Raw genomic sequence first — 17500 nt, forward strand, 5'->3', positions numbered from 1 at the left:
ATAGCTCCTAGTACATAACCAGATTGGGTGATACTAGATGCCGGAAAGTGTTACCAACGGGGGACCGGTTGTCATCCTTTTTCGCGAAATAACTTTCGCAAACCACAGTTTCTTTTGCTCGTTTCTCACGAAGCTCGCTTTCGGCGCGGATTATGTAGCGCTTCAGTGTTCAGCAACTGCTTTCCGAGGATGCGACATAACCCATCGCCGTAGGAGGAGAGACGAAAGGAAAGAGCCACACCGAGCGTGGCTACATACACGAAACCTATGTTCGGCTTTCTGCTCATCACACAGCCCCATCACCGCATATCCTGTTAGAGCTTGGCCATCAGCGCACACCTGCTACCACGGTTAAAAAGGGACGCTGGAAATCCAATTTCAAATCATTGCGGAGGGAATCAAACGATTACGTAATAAGGTTGTTCGAGTATTATGGTCTAGCATACTAAAATTCCTTACAACTGGTGCATAAGGTCTTCTAGGATTTGCTTAAAAAAAACGCTAAGCAAACGCACGGTAATTACTCTAAATTGTGAACCGTAACTCGCTTCGCTAATGATTTCAATGGGCCCGCAGATAAGCGCACAACAAAGTCTGGTTTGGCCATGCTATGCTCATCCAAAGAGCATCATAGGTTTAATTGGACTTTAGGGCTGACAAGTGATAACAGCACCAGATAACAAACTAGCACACAAAACGTCTCGAATATGAACTTCATCCTACCAGCTAATACAGCTGTCACCCATTTTGACTGAGGCGCAGGATAGGAGAATTTTTGTTACTAAGGCCAAAACAAAGAAAAAAAAACTATTGTCTATAAACCCCCTAAGTGTCCTAATGGTTAAGGGTTTCGAGTTCACGAACGTTCCCACATTTAAACCTATTTGTTAAAAAGTAATTTCATTGTTGATCTATTAGGAACCCTTATGAGAGACTACAATTCATTATCGTACAATAAGTCTTGTTCAAAAATGTGCCAGGCACACACAAGTCTGTGAACGCCAAACAAAACCAATTAACACATTGCTGACCACCAATAGATGAGGGTTAAAGTAGTCACGCGTTTTAATGCTTTACGTAAGTGAGAGGTGTTTGACTAGCTTCCAAGATATTCTAATTCAATGCGCTTCTAGGCCATTTTAATATCGTCAATAAATTAGTTCCCACTCCTAATTCCTTTACTATCCCACTCCTAATTCCTGAATTATTTGTATAAAAAAAACCAAACACTAATGAAGATGACCCACATTAACAACGTGAAGGAATAATTGCTTGCAAATCACTGGCTGAACGCCTACAAGCTTGTTAAAGGCACCGCTACTAAGGTTGACAAATGACAAATCATCACTTGGAAATCGTCAAATATTGCGAACAATAAAAAAAGAGTCCATGACATTGAACTCAAAACATGAACTCGAACCGGTCCATCAGACCGCGGCCTACACTACAGTTCCTCCAAATTCGAACTGAACGTAAAAGAAACGCTTTCTGACAAATGGGCTGCTGCCAAGACAATTATGCAATCGGATTGATCAAGATTAGCATATAGATTGCAATAATTTCCAAGCTGTTTTCTTTTTCTGTGCAACGCCCGTTATTTATTACATTTCAGCAGGCGTATTCGTAAATTCGATGTAAATAGTGACATCGATCTTGTTTTAAGCAGCAGCGCGTGGCGCCAACGATGAACCAAACCAGGGTGCAGGAGTTGCAGATTTTTCGAAGCATGGAAATAGGAGCCGTGTGTCGTGGCCGAGCTTAGAGCCTCGCGTTGGGCCAGATGGTGGTAGATCGTGTCTCTAGCGCGGAGAGGCCATTTATTAGCATTACAATTAGAACTAGAGTCCATAACATGGCACTGGGAAACGTAATGGACAGTGGGTCGATTATGCTATAAATTACGCCGTCTGTCACGCTGGTCACCAGTGGATACCGATGCGGGGATGCCAGAGCACCCGGCTGACAAAGCTACCGTCTTCGTACACCCGTCGTATGTCGTGTTCCAAGTCTCCACGATCGGTAGTGGCTGTGGCGCTGTGACCCTCGGTAGCTGCACGGAAAACAACAGTTTATCGCCGAAACCCTGACCTTCTGCCTTCTCGATCCGCAAACGACGGCAACGACGATGGCGACGATCGTAGGTGCGCCGTGTGAAATCGGTTTGCTATCAAAGCCCTTTTTCAAGCCAATCGTTGGGATCGATGCCGGTGCCAAGGGGGGCCGGTAAGCTGTAATCAGATCGAGAACGAGAATGAGCATGCCCTACGAGTGGATTTGCAATAACGCATCGCAGCAAAGCATTAGATGTGATTTGACCTACGACTACGATACGACTGGTCTGCTGTTCGAGCATGGCGATAAATAAATGTTTGCAGATCACGAAACAATAAACAAATTGACTGTTTTGTGTTAATCGGTATCGGGCGATGCGGGTTCTAGCATTGGTTCTATTAGGCTTAGTAATGTCCTCCTTGTTGTCCTTGCCCTGTATTTGCGTTTACCCAATTTACCCCCAAAGACCCAATTTACCCCCAAACGATAACGATAACGGACAGTGGAAACACTAACTCCGCATCAGATCAGTTTCTCCGACTAACAGTGAGCAACGATCGTACGCTGGGGCGATGGTTTCGTGCGACTGGCCATATTAGCACATTCGATACGCTCAAGCACATCAATCAGCCAATATCGACACTACCGTCGTCGTCGTCGTCGTCGTCGTCGTTGTCGTTTTCGTCGTCATGCACTCTGTTTGCCGCGTGATAGCCCAGCAAAGTGGCTGATCGACGAACGAAGGTTTCGATTGATAAGCCTCGTAGGAAACGGACCAAACCACCACCACCACCACCACCTTCCGCTTCGCTGGCGCCGTTAGGCAAATGGCGAAAATTAAGCATTGTCGTACCGGCTCGCCATGCCACAACAACAACCGGTACCCCGGGCAGACGGTTAGACCGGGGAGGGACTGGTTGCGACTGCAAGATTGCAGTCTACGACCACGATTAACCTTCGCTGCAGCTGAGCGCGGGCGATGCGATCCGGTGTGTCAATGGGGATAGGGGATACGCGGCCCGTTTGCTCGGTTTGGTGTATGCACCAACGTGTGAGGGACACCTGTGCTCAATCGGCCGTGGTGTATGGCCGGGCGATAAGCCAGCCAGCCAGCCAGCCCGCTCACCGTTCAGTGTTCCCCCTTCCACCCCCGATCCCCTTCCCAACCCTGAAACACGGAAATGGATGATTGACCACCATCCCGCGAAGGGTCAAAGTCACACACAACCCGGGGGCCCGCACCGGGGCACTCTGTTTTATCGGATCCAAACCGTCACGAAAACCGGGTGGCCACATAAAATGGGCTGAAATTAAGCACGTAATTAGATGTTACCCGTTCCTTGAGCTAGGTTAACTACAATGGGGCGCTAGATATAATGCGGGATCGATTGTTTGCATTTCAGATATGGCTGCAAATGGCAGCAAATGGTCACAAATCTGGCTACAGGTTATGGCCACCGATGCATTTCATCCTATTCCATGCCCACGATCAACATGAGCAAGCTTTTGCCTTTGCTAGGGGCCATAAAATTAATATTAATTTAAACGCCTGCGTAGCATATGATACGGATATGATACGTACGGCGAGGGGTAGGATCGGAACGGAAGCCGTAATCGAGCGGCGGCACCGAGCGGTGGTTTAAGGGTGTCGCGTGCCACGAGTATAATTTCTGTTTAGCAGCGCAGCTGTCAGCATAAATGATTGGTCATCGATGCTGAGCAAAATGCCATCCTTCCCTGTGCTCCTTGAGTGCTAATGTAAATATTGATCAAACGCGCTTCCCGCATGATCGCAGCCTACTACTGCTCCTTCTGCTGCTTTACTTTTAGTGTTTAAAATCAACTCTCGCCACCAACACTAGAGCCCAGAGACAATCATCGTCCGGTGGTGTCCGCGGTGGAACTCTCGCGAGGAATTAAAAAATTACTTTAATTGCCCATAAATAATCACGCGATCACGATCAATTGCACGATCGCGCACCGGGTACCAAGGTGGGAGGGCTGGGAGGCGAGGCCCAGCTGTTGCCGGGTGTCAAACTGACTACAAAAAATCAGTTAACCACTACCAGTGCCGCCGACCTGCGTTAATATGCGCTACCCGCCCCCTTCGCTGCTCCACAGCCAGAGTTGCCACGCAAAGGTGGTGTACGAGGCTGTGTAAGCCATTCTAGGATCGCGCACGCGCGAAAGGCATTTCAGTGTCGCGTACATTGCTCACATGCTCTCAAAGTGGCGCGTGCCACCGCAACAGGTTGTCGGTCAGCGTACGAACGAGCAATTTTGCCGTTGCCACTTCTCTACATTGTTATCGAGATTTTTTGCCCGATCAATTTCGGCTGTCCCCCTCCCCCCGAACATGCATATTCGGTCCACGATGCGAATCCTTTCAGGTAACCGGAGATCAAACTTCCGAAAGATAATCCCACCACCGATCATGGTCGGTGGATAATTTCCAGCTCCAGCTTGTTCGTTCAACTTTTTGCTCGTTTTTATCAATGTCTCTGCGTTACTAATTAGGGGGAGGCAGTTGTGGGCCACGCGTACCTGCCGTTCGTCAGTGTTGGAGAACAGCAAAACACAATAACAACAAAAAAAAACATGAAACGCACCGTTGGGGACGCAATAAAAAAAGGCGTTCTATGAGAAAAGTGTTGGCGCGTGGCGCGTGGCGCTGCCGCCAGAACGTTTCCGTTCGTTTATGGTACTCTTTGCTCTGACAATCGCCCTTCTTCCAACATCGCGAGCGCGCGTGTTCATCGTCCCAGAACCCGTCAGAAGCGTGATTGGAGGTCTCGGCAAGATTAAGACAAGGCACAAGGCGGCTGAGCAAACTTGTGAAATGTCGAGGATTTACTGAACGTGCTGCATACCGGCACGATAATGGAAGCATTTTTTGTTTTTGTTCTATTGTATGCCAGTGTCCCGGTGCACCAGTGCAGCAGTGGGTTTACTGCTACCGATCTGGGCTATCGTGCGACCAATAGAGGTTAATTGTGGCAAAGGACATGGGAGAGCGCATGATTTCCTGGTCGAAGCACCTGTCAATGCCTAGCCAACTTCCTGGCAAACCTGACAAAACGTGCCAGACCAGCACCAGGTCCGAGTGACCAGCGTTCCGCTTCCCGAGGAAAATAATCGCCCCCTTCACGGTCCGATAAACCTAACTAGAGTGTCACAGATGGTATGGTGATTGAACGTTTCCTCTCACAATCCTCACAAGTGACGGATCAATATGACCTCATGTACTGTATGTACCAGACGATGACTGACTAACCTGCGTGCAGTTTGTTTATCCTATGAAGTGAATGAGGAACTTTTCGCTCTGATCGTTAAATGATTATTAAAATCCACTTTCGGTTCTTTTGGATCACGATTTCAATCCCTAACCCCCCGCCCCCCTTCCCAACGCCACTCACCTTTTACCTAATCATTATAATAATTATAATTCAGTTCCATGAACGATTTCTCGCCAGCGGATATTTCAGATCCGGCCGGCGATCCGCTTTGGGTGTACTATTTTGTTGGTTTCATGTTCTATCGTGCATTAGAATCCGTTTAGTTTTTTGTGCAAGGACGGACATAAACTAACTTTTTATTACCATTTGTTTTTCTATTATTTTTCATTGGATTATTTGGACTAAAACTTTAGAGGGAAAATACGTATCTTGTGAGAAATAGAATGCCAATATCTAAAACAGATTCATTCTAAGTATTAACAAACGTTCAAATTGTTGATATATGAATTATTTCCATAACTTAATGACCATTCTACAAAGCACATAAAATGGGCTAAATTTATCATTTAGCTTGCAGCGCAGAATAATATTGACTTTACATGTACTACACATTTCAGTTCCCTTATCATCCGCACCTCAGTAGTATCGTCAATAACGTAAGGCTAATCACGACTGTATGCAAATGCGCCGGGCCCTCTCACACTCATATTGTCGGTACTCGGTGCATAAATTAAATCGTGAACAGGAGTAGATCACAAGCCTAGGTCAGCGGTTTGGTCGCGTGGCTCACGAACTGCTGGAACACGCTACCCTTTCCGTTCGCGTACGGAAGGACGCGCACCCAGAGGCTGTAAGCCTTTGAACGCGCTAATCCCACAGGGAATTAATTTATGTCCCCAAAACGGATAATAAATTTATTTCAAAACCCCATCCTATAGAAAACGTCGTCTATAGACGAGCAACACCTGTCTGCTGGCATTGAGCTGCGACAGAGATAATTAATGAAAAGCCGCAGTCTGATTCAATTACTTACGTTCCTCTCTTTGGTCCCGCTCGAAGACAGGAGCGAGATAGGATACCGCATTTGGCAGCAACAATATGTATTTAAAAGGGATTCAGCATCTGGTCGTGAACCGTATGACGCGGTTAACCGGCAGTGTCGTCTGGTGCGCCTTGCCCGTCGATTGTCTACGTTTCAATGCCAAATTGCGTGTCCAGCGGTCCACACAGGAAGGCGATGGAGTGGATTTCCCTTTGATCTAAATATAACATCTCAACAGCTTGATACTTGATAGTGGTCTGCGCCTTGAAATTAATCAGATATCCATGATGCTTCCAACAAGCACTAAGCCTGAAGTATGTGAGATGCTTTGCAACGTTGAATTTAGTCTGAAGTGTATTGAATGTATGGAGTGATGCATTGACGAATTTCTTAAGAATCAATTTAATCTAAATTATATTGATACCGGAATTAATGCATAGTTAAACAGTAAATCAAACAGTAAACGAACACATACCATGATGTAGCTGGTTAGTTAGAAACACATTTTGGTTAGAAACACATATTTATATAAATAAATTTTCATAAGCCTATGAGATCAAGGTTAGTTTAGAAAACATTTTTTATTGCCTTTTTAGTTTATAAATTATATGCACTAGTATTTTACAAAACCGTAGCGCTCGGATTACATTCAAATCGATGATGTTGTTTTTGAGGTCATTGTCCCTCGGGGACAGACCTTTGAGTAGACTGCATCTAAAATCACAAAAGAGTTTAGAAGTGCAGCAACACCATGTACTCCGTCCATCGGTCGAACATGATGAGTGGCGTTCAGTATAAGGTTGGTCGCCTATCAGAATGAAACTATCCATTCTAGTGCTCTATTTGGCTACTCGTCGTTGTTCGTAGGTTCTATAAATACGCGCCCACAGATAGCAGCTGGAAGGTGGTCGATTTTGGCGTAGAACCCATTGGGGATTGTGTATTTTTAGAAAAGTTGACACAAAACCCTATCCCTAGGCGCGGCTCGCCACCATTTTGATCGTCGAACAACCGCCAAACCTTGCCAAGGTGGGATGATGCGGTTTGGTCTGTTGGTGTCAGAGACTAGGTCCGTCCATCAATCCTAGACTGAGTGCGGGTGCCGTCTGCTACGTTTCAATTGGACACTGCACACTCAACCCAGTGCTGCGACATAGTGTCAGTTCGGATCACCGATTCGCTGTTACACGATATTCCGACCAACCCGATGTTTGACTGTCAGTTCTCATCATTAACGAAATTGAAGACCAATAGAGTGATTGATGTTTATTTTACTAAAAACAATAATTATACCACATGGTTTCAAACTAGTAGCACCAGCTGGATAACATGAAGAGAAAAGACACCCGACACATGGTGCCGCAGCAAAATATACGACACATCCGGCAGTGAATGGATGAATAGAGCGCTGGGTGCGACAGCACCTTGCGCTCGGATGCCTGGACTATGCCAGGTCCATTTTAAAACGCTCAAGGCTTTAAAGGTGGTTTAAAAATAGTGTGTCGTCGGGCAGAACTTTGAGAGCTGCACCATAAGACATTCATTCTCATAAACGAGTTCTGATGGATGCATGCGATCCGAGGAAATACCTTGAAAACTTTATATTCATTTTTAGATCAACAGAAAACGATGATAAACGGGATTTTTGTTTTAAATATGCAATTTCAATACTAGCTTTAACAATTAATTAACGCCTCACATTATGATCCACCCGAAAATGATATGCAGATAGTCAAGCACATGCGGTTAGGTACACAGGAAGGAAACCGAGATATGATTTCAAGCTTGGTGCTATTTAAGAAACCTTTCAAATATTTAGAACGCTATAGGAAACAGGATTCAAAAAGGTTGAAGGGAGCAACATGATACTGACCAGCCATTGAATATACGGTCCAGACAATGTGGTAACAGATAATCGGTAACAGGTAATGAAGGGAAGCAGAAGTAAAAAATTCTTCTATGAAGAATTATAGCTAGATTTAACAGTGCGTTCTACAATAATCTACTGCGCGCTCGGTTTAACACAATTTTACGTCTACAAATATCAAACTATTTACATTAATTGGTGAATTTGCGAATGATTATTGAGGATTATTGAAATTCATTTCAGCACCATAATGAACGGAAAATAGAGTTTCAATAGTCTCCGTGCCCATTATTGGTGCGAAAGATACCCGCGATCGGTATATTAACAGGGCAGGGATAAACGGCAGGGAGGTTATTGTTTTGTCTTACCATATCCTAGATTTTACACTGTCCTGTTCTGAGTGCTCCTGAGTGCTGCTGTAGCATGGACCGATCGGGCGTTGATCGGTTGTGGGGAGGGGGAGCAATCGTATACTTTCAAAACCGCGGTTCCGCACACAGTGATACGGATTCTCGGCGTCGTCCAATCGATGGGATAGGTGTAGCTGCAACCGGCCTCACTCGGGCAACTAGTAGAAGCTTTCGCGGCTAGAAGAAACGCATTCGTGTGCGAGGTGTAGTGCAGTATAAATATGAGCGCGATTCTAATGAAAGCTCATTGCATCGCTACTCCTGACAGTGTTCACTGCAATTTGGCGAGGGACGCGAAATTCCACGATCATTGTGTTTTTGCTCACGGCAGTAGTTACACCCGTTTCGAAACCTAACCGAACCTAAAATTAAAAGTGGTAGTCGCGTGTCCTCCAAGTTGGAATTATCCTCCAACTGAAAAGTATTCGGTGACAACAGTCATCGTGGTTGGTGTATTGCGGTAGTGCATCGAGTGGCAGAGTTTGTTCGAGCAGGACTCGCCGACTGGAGACGGCTGAGGCTTTGGCGAACAAATTGGCACCGAGCTAAAGGAGTGAAAGAAGAGCTTCAAGTTGTTCTACCTTTGTGATATTCTAATCGTGTATGTTCGTTGGTGGCTGTGTAATGTGTACGTAATGGGACGAGGAAGGGACGAGATTTGTTTTCATAAAGTCTACCATTTTTACCAATCCTATAGCTCCATTGTTGGCTTAACTAACGCTGCGAGACACTATTTGGGTCTATTAGTTGCTCTCATGTTTTGCATATTGATGAAGGCTTTTAAGAAAGACACGTGCGAGCAAAGTTGCCGCGTAAATGCGACACAGGTGCAGCAGGTGTTGGGTTTGTTTGCTAGAAGTTTAGTGGCCCAAGTAATTTTCATGCCACACAATAGCATTACCTAATGGAAGAGCTCACGTTGTAGCACCCTGGAATTAGATGCCAGGAATGAACGCTCCAATGCATATGGTGAACGAGACGATTGAAATCGAACTAATTGTGATGCACTAGTGCATACTGATCGCTTTGCTGGATTGGTTGTGATTAAAGCTGCAGCTTTATTTTTGCATTGTTATGCAAATATTGCAGGCTGGGCAAACAAACATCAAGACTAAAGGCCCATTAAATAGCAAAGTTAGTCTCTTTGATTGAAAGAAAACTGTACTAAAACATTTTTCGTTGCTGAAATATAATGTTCTTAAATCCAATTTTGTGGCCAACATGTTGTTCTTAACCTAACAACTAAAACTGTTTGGGCAAAGACAGTTACCATTACTGCTTTTTAATATTTTTAGGTTGATTTGCATTATTTTTTCTTTTATGTTTCATTTCATTTCAGGTAAAATCGTTCATTTATAATAAGATCTTCTGAAGAACATATTTTTTCCGAACCGTTCACTTGCATAATCATAGAATACTTCTTTTAATTGTTGGTGGTTCATCGTCCTGAGATCGTATCTCTTGTGCACGAAAAAAAAAACCCATTCACATACATTTGTCCGTAACATTGGTCATCTACTCAATCAATCAAAATGAAAGTTGAGATACAAAATCACGTCGATCATCTTTCGTCGATCAGCAGCATCACCGTTCCATCCACTCATGATCCTCACCTACTGGATGAAACATGTCTGATGGCAAGTATTATTATTTTTTTCTCTTCATCGTTAAAATGTTCTATAACAAAATTGTCGCACATAATGTATGCTTTCGTCAAAAACGTAAAAAAACACTTACGAACCTTTGTTTTGGAATTCTTGTTGTGCTAATTCTCCCTCTTAAAGTGCTCATTTGTGACCAACGATGCTAAAGAGCACCAAAATTCATAATTATTTTTGTTGTAATTTTCCCCCTTTTTTGCTCTCTACTTACAGCTATCGAACCTACTCACCCAAGGTGGGCGTATGGCGTCAAAAGTCTCCTTGGTCTGCGAGGAAATGCAGAAGGAGACCTTGCCCCAAGTCGACCGAGAGTTGTCGATTTCGGTTATCACCGAATCAGACACCGAGGACGTTCTGGATTTGCTTAAAAGATTCTTTTTCAAAGTACGTTTATATACTAATATTCTTCCAATAATTTCAACTATTCCGATTTTACTACATCGGATTCGCTAGAGTGTTCGAATAATACCTCATAACAAATCACCAACCCCAACACTTGGCTCTAAGTGACGGCATAATCACGAACAAGTGATGAATAAAACATAAATTTGTATCAACTTATGCACCATCCCATCCCGCGACTAAGCCAGTATTATGCCGCTTGCCAGTGTACACTGGCTAGCCGCCACAATCATTTTCCTTTGTTCATAACAAGTTTCCATGTACATAACGAGTTTCCAGCGTGATGCGCATGGAAATATCAATGCATAATGGTTAACATAATGTTTCTGTCCCTTTCTCCTTTCATTTCTGCAGGACGAACCCCTCAATACGTTCGTGAAGCTAGGTGAATGCAAGGAGCTTGAAAGATACTGTACCAAGAGCCTTGGTGAACAATCATCCTACAAAGCCGTCAATTCCAAAGGAGAAATTGTGGGAGTGATTTTAAATGGTACCATCAAGAAGCCGGTAGGTTCTGTTTTAAGGCTTATACTCTTGATTCGACGATATTTTGAGCAGATTCTAACCCTAGTTTCATTTTGCATCTCTTTCTCAATCATATAGCAACCCGGGGATGAACCTCCGACGAAACTGGCCGACAAATGTGCCCATCCCAAATTTCGTAAAATTATGGCCTTGATGGACCATGTGGACGAGAATTTCGATATATTTGAGATCTACCCGGATATTGATCGGTTTCTCGATTGTAAAATCATTTCGGTCGACACCCGATATCGTGGCATGGGTATTGCAGGAATGCTGACCGATCGTACAATCGAGTACGCGACACAGAATGATATCAAGTTGATACACGTACTCTGCACCAGTCATTTCTCAGCGCGTGTCATGGAAAAGATGGACTTTGCAGAAGTGTATCGCTTGCCATACGCTGACTATCGCGTAAACGGAGAGCAGGTTTTTGAGCCAGAAAAGCCGCATGTTGCGGTAAGAATTCTGACAAAACGTGTGGACGTTCAATAGGTTGTTTCACCGGATCCTGATTTGTTCGCCATTCGGCAAATAAGGGCCAGAATGTCTCCTCCATTCACTACTAAGACTTCAACACTCTACAGAGTCTTGAATCGTTTTTCATTTCTCGTATGCTTGAAGCCGTTCATGAGGGAAACATAAGACGTATGTTTCGACCGTCATTAACAGGTATTGGGCGAAATGTTTGCTGATTTGAGAACACACAACAACCTGAACAAAAGAATATTGTGATAATGCTTGTGTATTAAATGTAACGCATTTAATCATCATAGTGTTTAATTGGCTAAAGCACACCAGTACGGTTGACGTGAAAAGATATTTGCAACAATGTTGTCGCTTATAGTAAACTGATTTTGTGAAACAAAATATATTAGAACCGTTTACTTACACGCTGGTATTCAATATATGCGATACATCCGAAGATTGTAGTAAACACCATTGAAAAAAATAAAACAAAATAAATATCCTAATAGTTGGCTGCTTATTTCCTACTCTGTTGCATAAATGATATAAAAGTGTACCGACAGTAATGAATTAAGATAAACTGATGTTATGTTTGAGGATGGAAAAACGCCAATGAATGACCACCAAGAAGAATTGTTCCTGGTTCCGTACCACGATAAAGAAATTCTGCTGAATGATGAAGAGATGAACCTGTTCTACCATTACTTTTTCATAAGTAATCCTCCACTTCTACAAAAGCCCCATGTGTGTCCCCAAAATCGGACATGGAAATTTTAACACTAAAACAGGTAGACATCCAGTGACATGCAACATGGAAACTCCATACAATTCATAGTCTGTAAAGGACAGCAATGTCCTTTTGGTTTACGTAAAAGCAATCAGGGAATGCCATCATTCGAGAAGAGAATTCTCTGAGGGATATTTAGAACAGCATATAAGGAGGAGACAATGAAGGAGCGCACACAATACACAGATACGCTTTGCAGGACGATTCCCCTCATGCGTAGCTCATTAAACTCTGCCGGCTTCGGTGGACCGGACAAGTGATGAGAATGGCGTACTGCAGTCCAGTCCGTAAAGTCTTCTTTGGTTTTTCGTATGAATAAATAGGGTGTGCAAAAGCCTTGTAACTAGTTTCTGATGGCACAGCGGCATAAAGGTTGGTTACGAAGGAATTGGAATTCTGAAATGAAGGACAAAGGCGCTTGATCGCGATTGATCAAAGAATTTTCTTCAGAAGGCCAAGACCACTCGTCAGAGCGTTTATTTTTATGTTTTATTGTGTCGTGGGACCAACCGGTTCAACAGGACACGGCATGAAATTCTTGTGTAATCAGTAGATTGAAACAACTGATGTTTCGTTGAAGTAAGGAGAGCTGTAAATAGACTTGTTTTTTCGTTTAACGAACAGAGGGAGTACTAAATCGTACGAACCTGTGGAAGGTCCTCGGAACAGTGTGAGGCTATTATTTAATGGGTTGGTTCATTAAACCTATCTGTTTGGTTCTCCATTGTAGTCCATTTGCAGTATTCCTGTTTTCAGCTGACCCGCAATGTGACAGCAGTGCCAAAGAACTCTCACTAGAAAACAAAGGATCTTAAATGATCTGTTGTCAAGGGATGGCTGGGTCCTCGCGACATCAGCTTCATCCTAACCTTGTCCTACCAAGCAAGAAGCCACCAAGAAAGAAGGCACATAAAATAGGAGTCTTACAGATGCCACGAACGATTTCGTTCTGCCAATGAATTGTCGAATATTCACTATAAACATGAACTAACAATTTCTCACAACTGGCAATGAGCAAAAATATGGGCTTTCAATATTGATTCCACAAACATTCAACCATCGACCAAGGGTTCTAGTAATGATCAAGGCAAAGGAACTTATCACTTGACACAATAAAGGATCCTTCCTTTAAAGAGAGTTACTTCTGTTACAATAATCAGTATATTTTACGGCTTGTGCTTTTTTTACATAGGTTGCGATGGTTAATGTCTTGTAGGATAATCCTTCATACAAATGAAGTCTGTGATGAGGTAATTTTTGCAAATAGAGAATATTAAGACAAAAACGATAGTTTAAAAATTTTAATTCTGAAGAAATTTGAAATTTCGATCAATCCTACTTACTCTGACCATCTACGCCTGTCGTATTATCTATATATTAAGTTCATTTACTTCCAATTTTTTTATAAACATTCTGAATTGATCATTGCGCACTTCGGCCCTAATGTTCCCTTGAGGAACTGAGTTAAATTTATCTCCCTAAAACCATCTGTTGTCTAGCATTCAATGACGGAGATTAGGCGGCACGTCTACCGTTCGAACGCATCATTCTCCCACCCACGCTGCCCAAAAAAGTGTGGCCATCACATCGAGATACTTGATCGTTTACTATTACCAAACCACTTGACTACTAATCTTGACCGATCCTAGATTCTACTGCTTCGATTGATCTGCATTAGCTTGCATCTTTTTCAGAGACTGATCACTAACCATCCGGAATATATCATTATTAAATGGTCAATGGCCCTATGTCTTGGCAGCCTCAGCCACAGCAGCACATCAAACATTACGTTCCAGAATGCTGGCCCTAGAACAAATCCTTAGGGAATGGCAGCCTTAAGCTGCACTTCGTGTAAACCTGATTAAGTGATGTACAGCAGGAGGACAGCAGGATTGTCGGAATAGTTACCGAGAAATCGGGTACCTCACTCCATTCCGATGGCGTTCTTCACGTCAATCTTAAAAACAGGGCAGAACCGGTCGCCTGTTTGTCTTTGCATACAAGCCTCGCTAGCAGATGCAACTACTATCCGTTGCAATCTCCTCTTGATGTATATCAGACCACCCACTAGGACCCTCGGTGATTACAGGTTGATGGTTGAGAATCAGTTGTGCGAGTTTACCCATACCTTGAGTATGGGATAAATTCAATCCGCATACCAATTTTCTGGCATGGCCTGCTTATAACATACCACAGCAATCGAATAATTCTCGTTTGACGGGAGAAGATAACCACTCCCAGATAAGTTTAAGGGTATCTCTCTGAATTGCATACAAACGATTGCTATAAACGAAGCGTTATTAAGAATCAAAATGATAAATTTCGGTATTCTTCAATTGCTCCGCAAGAAAAAGTATACATGTATCACAAAGCGTGCGATCTGATCATACCAATCATAATTGATGGCGCTAAGCCTACCCGTCCCTTGATGTAATCCGAGTGCTTTTAAAGCATTTCATCGATCAATCACATCGATACACTTCCTCATACCATCCTCCATCGAATGCAAGTGAGTTACTTCTTCAGTCAAATTAAATCGCACCTCTTGTGCGTCACTAGACAGACCGGTTTCTGTAACTGAAATAGCACTATACAAGCCTGCATCCGAGAGATGTATAAGAACACGTTAATGGTAAAGTGGGTTTCAGAACTGCTGCTTATCACAGGAACGTAATTGTTTATTTGTAGGTCCTCAAAGATTCAAGGTTGGCGTGATCTCCGAGGAATATACCCTTGTTTGCACATTTACCCACGGACTTTGCGGCAGCAACCATTCGTCATTCGCCAGTGATGCACTATGACGATGGATTTAGATATATAGTTCGGCATGAAGTGACCAAAGTTTAAAGACCAAAGGTTTTTATTGTTTCTTCTCTTTAAATCGCACCGTCAACGAATAAAGGCGTATAATCATATAAAGAATAATTTAACATAATTTATACTCGCTGCTTTTCCGCTCATGATCACTTCCCTGCCATTTTACTATTGGATGCATCGGAAAACTCGGCCTGTTTAGATCGTTCGTCTTTTATGGCATTCACTATGTCAACGATAAGCGGGTGCGAAAATTTGTTTTCTGTAGAGTCGAAAAATTCTTGCAACTGCAGAGGACAGCTATCCCGTTTCTCATACTCAAAAGCCTGCATCACCATATCTAGTCGGTCGAGATCCTTGACGAATTTGGCTTCGGGAGTTTTGCCTTCTTCGTATTCCTTTGGGCATAAAATGAAAAATGGTTCCACATGAATTACTCTCCAACAACGACTCCGAGCAACCTACATTAAATAAAGCCATCATTTTATCCTTGTTGGGGCCAAGCAAATTTGCTATTTCAGTCATGGCAGAAAATTCACGTAGTAGCTTCTCCTCCCGTGAAACACCACAGTAGGGTGTTATGTCCCCTACGATGCCCTCCGCCAAATCGTGAACCAAAGCTGAAAGAAAGTTGAATACAGCTGAAAGTAATTTATAGCTCATTCAATGCGTTGAATGCGGCAAGTTACACATTTCCATCACGCGGGTACGATCCAATCCGTGGCTATCTTCGAGGAAAAATGACATCATTGCCATACGGTACATGTGACTAGAAACGGTTTCACAGTCTTTTACTTTTCGAATAACCCACCCTGTTCGCTTCAGGTGCTGTAAAATGGACAAGAGAATATACATGTACAGCTGCTTGCTTGCATGTAAGGACGTCGAAATCCTACCTTAACATTGCCTACCACTTCCATAAATTTGATGTAATTCATTTTGAGTTACTAAATACTGCAAAAATGAGACGATTAGTTTCTCCGCTCAGTACAACAGCCTTCTCCGCATTACCTTTGTTTGAGCAAAACTGCTGCCCCGGTCCTCGGAAGTGTTATTTTAGTCCTGAGTTGATTACTGACCAGCAGCGCCAGATATTCCTACTATCCTATCTTGTAGTTATACAATAAAACGGGAAAAGAAGAAAATCTCGAGGAAATTTCATGGTGTTCCTGGAAAATCACAACAAACCGAATCGGTAGAGCACTTCACCGGTGTAACCGGTTCGGTTTTTAAAGCCTGCCGCACACAGGATGCGGCCGATGCGGCTGCTACAGCTGTGCACGTTCACACCGCGGCCGCCGCAGTCACCGCAACAAGCAGGCTAGTGGCGGAATCGGTGTGGAATCGATTAATGTATAAATCTTAAAACAGCATCTTTTAATTTTTAACTAAACAACGCTAAACAGTTCGTGTGGAACTTCATGAGAATCCAAAAAATAACCGAAATAATTACACCGCAATTACGCCACAACTTATTTTGACAGCTACTCCACATACCTTTCCGATGCGGCCAATCTGTGATTTCGAGAAACGCCGCGGCTACCGCAAGAGCCATGTGTGGCAAACTTTACACTGAAATTTAGAACATATGGCCTTAGTAGCCGGTTTCTGAGATAGCAGAGATAACAGAGATAGCGGAGATTCATAGCAGTTTGCGGGGCCAGGAAGCGGCCTACTCGGCGACCTCCCAAAAAAAGAAGAAGAAGAGACGTCTTTTGACGTTTGACGTTTGGGTTCGGCTGGGCGATTAATAAACGTGGCTAGCATAAATCGCGCCTGGAAATTTGCTGTTTCTCCGCGTTTTTCCCCGGAAAGGTAAATTGCCGGCCTTGGAGTGATCTGTGAAATTAGCGAGTGTGGTGTTTTCGAAACTACAAACGATACGGATTTAGCAAAGGCTCCTCACGCACGCACGCACACGCAAACACACACATACACATAGGCTTTTCCGAGAAAAGTTCACACTCACCGAGAAAACGCGAAACGCGATGGGTGCGAATTGACAGCTTGTGAAAAAACCTTTTCCCTTGGCCGCGCGGTTAAGTGCTTGTGGTTAATCATTATCGGTGTGATGCGTATTGGTTGAATACCGTGCAAATATCCGGAAAACTCCCAGGTGCACTAGGAATAGTATTTGCCTCGCTGGCGTCCAGCCTGAGTCGTCCGACGATTGTGTCCTTTTGTGAGCGGCGGAGCGGTTCGTCCGCTTCCTGCCTAGTGTCCTATCTGGTCTCGC

The 17500-nt window shown here is 43.6% G+C and overlaps 3 protein-coding genes across 10 annotated transcripts in view; 2 read left to right on the forward strand and 1 right to left on the reverse strand.

Moving 5' to 3' along the window:
- Positions 1-12088, forward strand: part of LOC125948756 (arylalkylamine N-acetyltransferase 1-like) — a 15466-nt gene extending 3378 nt beyond the window's left edge. The window contains exons 1-5 of one of the 5 annotated variants that reach the window (XM_049675106.1): positions 8844-9235; positions 9947-10244; positions 10482-10652; positions 11025-11177; positions 11274-12088. In XM_049675106.1, coding sequence (XP_049531063.1) covers positions 10140-10244; positions 10482-10652; positions 11025-11177; positions 11274-11690 — 846 coding nt within the window. In that variant the 5' untranslated portion in view covers positions 8844-9235; positions 9947-10139 and the 3' untranslated portion in view covers positions 11691-12088. Of the gene's footprint in view, positions 1-8843; positions 9236-9946; positions 10245-10481; positions 10653-11024; positions 11178-11273 lie in introns of those variants that run through there. The other 4 variants (XM_049675107.1, XM_049675108.1, XM_049675109.1 and 1 more) reach the window with 4 other exon arrangements.
- A 3161-nt stretch (positions 12089-15249) lies between these two features.
- On the reverse strand, positions 15250-16513 carry LOC125948757 (5'-deoxynucleotidase HDDC2). The gene is made up of 5 exons (XM_049675112.1): positions 16276-16513; positions 16161-16218; positions 15954-16092; positions 15730-15884; positions 15250-15662 (listed from the first exon to the last, which is right to left on the reverse strand). Exons 2-5 carry the CDS (start codon positions 16200-16202, stop codon positions 15414-15416), a joined length of 585 nt encoding a protein of 194 aa, XP_049531069.1. The 5' UTR covers positions 16203-16218; positions 16276-16513; the 3' UTR covers positions 15250-15413.
- A 286-nt stretch (positions 16514-16799) lies between these two features.
- Positions 16800-17500, forward strand: part of LOC125948753 (GMP synthase [glutamine-hydrolyzing]) — a 5594-nt gene continuing 4893 nt past the window's right edge. For 2 of the 4 annotated variants that reach the window (XM_049675102.1, XM_049675100.1), the window contains exon 1: positions 16800-17079. The gene's annotated coding sequence lies outside the window, so the exon portion shown is untranslated. The other 2 variants (XM_049675101.1, XM_049675103.1) reach the window with 2 other exon arrangements.

Source organism: Anopheles darlingi, chromosome 2 (genome assembly GCF_943734745.1).
Source record: "Anopheles darlingi chromosome 2, idAnoDarlMG_H_01, whole genome shotgun sequence".
Classification (NCBI taxonomy): Eukaryota; Metazoa; Arthropoda; class Insecta; order Diptera; family Culicidae; genus Anopheles; species Anopheles darlingi.